The following is a 5,000-nucleotide window of genomic DNA, read 5'->3' as shown; positions in this document are numbered from 1 at the left end:
TAAGCCTCATATTCGGGATACTGAACTGCATGTAAACGTACTCACTGATGGGTGGTGGGAAACACAGAGAAAAGCCACTGATTTTATATATAAAAAATGTGTGTGTGTGTGTGTGTGTGTGTGTGTGTGTGTGTGTGTGTGTGTGTGTGTGTGTGTGTGTGTGTGTGTGTGTGTGTGTGTGTGTGTGTGTGTGTGCGTGTGCGTGTGTGTGTGTGTGTGTATCATATGTTAAGCTATCCCAGCATTGTGTTGCTGATGCTGAGGCTTTGGGCCTGTGTAGTGAATCATCATCATCCCCACAGGCCAATGCCAGAACATTACTTCACTGTGAACATTACAGGCAGCTGTTGATAAAGCACTGAGGGAGTGAGTGAGTGAGTGAGTGAGTAGCCTACTCATAATTGCCACATATACTAAGGCTAAAGCGGTGATACACCTTTTGGTAACCTCAGGGGCTTGGCCCCATCTTTCCAGGAAGCAGCAACGTCTTATAAATATAGACCATTAGAACCGCGGCCCGCTGTGTGCTGTGTAGGCTAACTGTGCAGGACGGACTCGACCAATAACGGACCAAAAACAGGGGAGGAAGTCGACCGGCCGCCATCACATCACCTCGCATTAGACGGTGTCTTGAACCCCTCCTGCAGGATCCCGACACTGGGCACGCGCCACAGCCACGGTCTCTTTTTTTGCAACAGCGATGCGCGTCAGGGGAGAACGTGAGCCAATCTGCTTCAGCACGTAGACGATCGTAATTCAGAAAAGCCCACCGCACCGTCTCCTCTAGTCTCCGTCTCGGTCTCGCACTCCCTTTCCCCCCTCAGAGAGCCACCATCACCCTTCCTGCTGACTCAGTGCCTTACCGCACACATCACATCCTCGAATCTCGCCCGCCGAACGGAACTCTGCGTCGCGCGCCCCTCCAACGCACCAACGCCCCGTCACCAAGACTAACAACAACCACCACCACCACCACAGACATGGCCAAGACTGCAATCGGTAAGAGAATCTGTTGTTTTTTGAGGGGCTGTTATATGGGATGTTTCTTTTGGTGGAGGACTGGAGCATCCCTGCCTAAGGATGCCGGAGGAGAGAGAGAGATGGAGAAAGGGAGAGGGAGAGAGCGAGAGAGAGAGAGAGAGGGCGACACCCTTCACACACAAAAGCTCGCAAGAAACCGGGCGCAGTTTTTGGAATAGGTTAAAATCTGATACTTGCACGAATCTAGGATTATGTATGTTCATGACACACACGGATCCCGTTTAATATTATTTCAAGACGTATTGCCATTTTGTTTTTACAAAACCGGGATGTAGTTTGGGGTTATTTTGATTGGGCCAAAGCCCAGTTAGTGCTTGATGTAAAGTGTTCATAAGCGAAACGCTGAACTAGCCTACTTTGTATTGGTTCAAATTGATAAAATGTCAGCTAGAGGAGTTGGTTGAAAACAGTAGCCTAGTTTGAGCTTCAGAGTGAAGAGACATTAAGGTATTGAAAAAAGACGATTCATGTTTGGCGATGCTGCATTATGAAAAGCTAAACTACTAAATGCATTGGCTTCACTAAAGGGTTAGGCCGTTTTCGTTAAGATGAAAATAAGTAGGCTATTTGAGTTGCAGTGTAAAAAAAGAGACACAGAAGGCGAAAAAGGGTGAGAGTGTTGATGGTTGTCGGTGATGCTGCACCTGCCTCCGTAGCACAGCGCGCTCGCAGCATAATGCGGACGCCAACGGACCCCACCCAACATCCCGGGCTCTCCGAACAAGCTGCTTGATGCCTCTTGGTGCCAAACAATCCGCTAGCACAAAGCCGAGTTTTAAGATGATATTAGCGTATTCTACACACCCGCGAAGCGGTGGGATAAATGCAGATTTTAAAAATAATAACATTAATAAAGCGTTTCCAATTTGTGAACGTTTTTACCGGTTGCCATTATGGGAGCTATCAAAAGACAAAATACGACATGCCATGAAAAGGGATGTGGATGGCATTACGTTTATATGTTTATAAAGGAATGATTTCACCAAACGACTGTTTTATTTCTTTCAGTGGGAGGTAATTTTATGTAGGAATCTACAATGTAGTGAATCTGATTTGACGAATATTTTCAGGAAATCTGGGCCCTGTTTGAAAAAAGTAATTACATGTCACGTATTAAATAGGCATGATTATTGCGTAATCTAATTAATTCCGTGAAATTGTAATTAAACTGGTGGTCTACAGCAGCAACACTCAAAACCCAACCGTCAATGAGAGAAATACGGTATAACATCCATCATAAATAGTAGGCTATTCCACAATCTAAGGTGGGAATGATCAGAGAGAAACGCGTCATTCCTCTAGTCTGAAGTCTGCCATTTATTGTGTGTCAGGTGGGTAGGCTATTGATGGCTGCGGGTGCTGGTCATTATGAGCCATAACATGTCCGTCTTTAAGGTTTGCTTTTCCGTCGATCATCACGGGGGAGTCTTGTCACTGTTGTCATGCTGCTTTGGCCGTTTTGGACCTTGGGGTGGGCCCGGAGCAGAACAGGGCGGAACAGACAGAGTTCGCGCGCATGTGCATCAGCGTCATTGAAGGAGGGGGGGAAACATGCATCAATAATCTTGCGCGCCACCAGCATTAAGAACAAGGGGTGGGAACCTTGAAGAGCTCGCGTTGTCCCTGACCGGTCACCATACTACATGTTTTCCGTGTGACTGACTACACACTACACATATTACCCCTGTGTGTGTGTGTGTGTGTGTGTGTGTGTGTGTGTGTGTGTGTGTGTGTGTGTGTGTGTGTGTGTGTGTGTGTGTGTGTGTGTGTGTGTGTGTGTGTGTGTGTGTGTGTGTGTGGCCTGCATGGTGTGGCTGCAATAATCACAGCAGAGTGATTCTGAGCACTCTCCGAATGAAAGTCTTCATCCCCAAAGGACTGCCTGCCTGCCTGCCTTGGTCTCCCCTTAGCTAGATCAATAGGATCAATGGAGGCCGCTTCCCTTTGTAGTCCGAACAGGAGCAGATGAGACGAGACACGCAGAAGCGCAGGGGGACCCTTCTCATGCACGGCACCCTGCAAACGCAGATGCCCACGCAATCTGGCTTCAATATAAGCACTGATTTGGCCCAGGCCTGGCTACCGTCAGACCCTGATGTCTCTAATTTGTTGGCACTCCTTCTGGCCTGATTTGGCTATGATGTGGGTTCGGTTTGTGTCTGACTAGGCCCTTCACCTGTAATTGGAGTGGAGCCAAAATAGGCTGTGGCCAGGTTTTGTCTGTTGAGTCGGATGTGGTTGTCAGCAGGTCTATGGTTTTGTAATTCTGTCATTCTTAGTTTCAACGGTCATGTGATGGTCGATGGGTCGAAGAGTGGGAAGGGCACACCCTTATATTCCTTGCTCCAGAATGCAGAACTTTAACAGTAGCCTTCCAGACCTGCAATGACACTGCAACTCAGAGTAATGAGACCCAACTCTTCTGGTTCTGTGGTTCATGGGTCTAGGTTGTTAGGGCAATGTTCCTTACTTTATAATCCAGAAGCTTGATGATACTAGACCCAGAACGACACCGAGTAATGAGACCCAAATCTTGAGGTTCTATGGTTCTGTCGTTCTCTTGACTCTTGAGAAACAATTAACAAACACTAAGTAATATGACCTAAAACCGGAATGTCAGTAAGTTGATCTGGACCTGGGTGGGGAGGACACAGCCCTGTTCCTCACTCAAGAACCAAGCATCTTATACAACCTGAGCTCTTGTGAGGCCAACATACAGTAGAGACCCGGATTTTGGTTGTAAGGTTCTGTGATCCATGGCTTAGGAGTGGAGGCAGAGGCCACAGCCTTGTTCCTTACCCCAGAACCCCCAGAACGATACCAGACCTGCAATGACACACCAGAGCTCTCGTGAGACCATAACTTAGTCATGAGATCCAAATCTTGAGGTTCAGAGGTTCTGGGTCCATTACTGTAGAACTGGGTGGGACACCAGCCCTGTTCTTTACTGCAGAACCTTAACGATACCAGACCTTCAACACTTGCAAGACCATTACCATTTGATGAAACCTGAATCTTCTAAGTTCTATCCTCCTGGGGTTACTTGATGTAGAACTGGGTGGGGATGGAGCGCTAGAACCTCTTCCTCACTCAAGAATCCAAAACCTGAACGACACCGCAACCACGACACCAGAATTCTTGCGACACCATTACTTAGGGATGAATCTTGTGGTTCACTCTGGAGTCTATTCATGTAAAACTGGGTGGGGTAGACTCAGCCAGGCCTCTTCCATATTCGGGAATCTAAAACCTGAACATTACCACACCCACGATGACACCAGAGCTCTTGCACGACCAGCGCTGACCACTGAGTATTGAGAGACCTGGTTGAAACAAAATCTTAACACGAGTAATAGAATCAGAACAGAGTGATGAAACCCAAATCTAGAATCTTAGTCAGAACATATCATCAGAACCTAGCAATAAAACCCAAATCTAGAACCTTAACTAGAACGTAATCAGATCTGAGTAAAGAAACCCAAATCTAGAACCTTGACTAGACCGGAATCGGAACTGAGTGATGAGATCCGAAACCAGAATCTCAATGAGTCTGGAATTCTAATGAGCCCAGAGGCCTTAATGAGCCAGGAAGGAATTGATTTAGAGGGCTGAGCTGCCCCAGCCTCTTCCCAAGGAGGAAGATGGATAGGCCCCCCGCTCGGCTGCTGTCTCCACTCCGCTGTATAGCCGGCGCTGTGTGTGTGTGCGTGTGTGTGTGTGAGAGAGAGAGAGAGAGAGAGAGAGAGAGAGAGAGAGAGAGAGAGAGAGAGAGAGAGAGAGAGAGAGAGAGAGAGAGAGATGAGAGAGGAACTGTGTGTGTGTGTGTGTGTGTGTGTGTGTGTGTGTGTGTGTGTGTGTGTGTGTGTGTGTGTGTGTGTTGTGTGTTGTGTGTGTGTGTGTGTGTGTGTGTGTGTGTGTGTGTGTGTGTGTGTGTGTGAGAGAGAGAGAGAGAGAGAGAA

The 5,000-nt window shown here is 47.5% G+C and overlaps 1 protein-coding gene across 1 annotated transcript in view; it reads left to right on the top strand.

Moving 5' to 3' along the window:
- The first annotated feature begins 595 nt into the window (after positions 1–595).
- Positions 596–5,000, top strand: part of stmn2b (stathmin 2b) — a 19,299-nt gene continuing 14,894 nt past the window's right edge. Inside the window, exon 1 of the mRNA XM_063184763.1 lies at positions 596–999. Coding sequence (XP_063040833.1) covers positions 981–999 — 19 coding nt within the window. The 5' untranslated portion in view covers positions 596–980. The remainder of the gene's footprint in view (positions 1,000–5,000) is intronic.

The sequence above is a fragment of the Engraulis encrasicolus genome, chromosome 20 (genome assembly GCF_034702125.1).
Source record: "Engraulis encrasicolus isolate BLACKSEA-1 chromosome 20, IST_EnEncr_1.0, whole genome shotgun sequence".
NCBI classification, from domain to species: Eukaryota; Metazoa; Chordata; class Actinopteri; order Clupeiformes; family Engraulidae; genus Engraulis; species Engraulis encrasicolus.
Note: the sequence above shows the minus strand (reverse complement) of the source record. Positions and strands in the feature narration are given on the sequence as shown.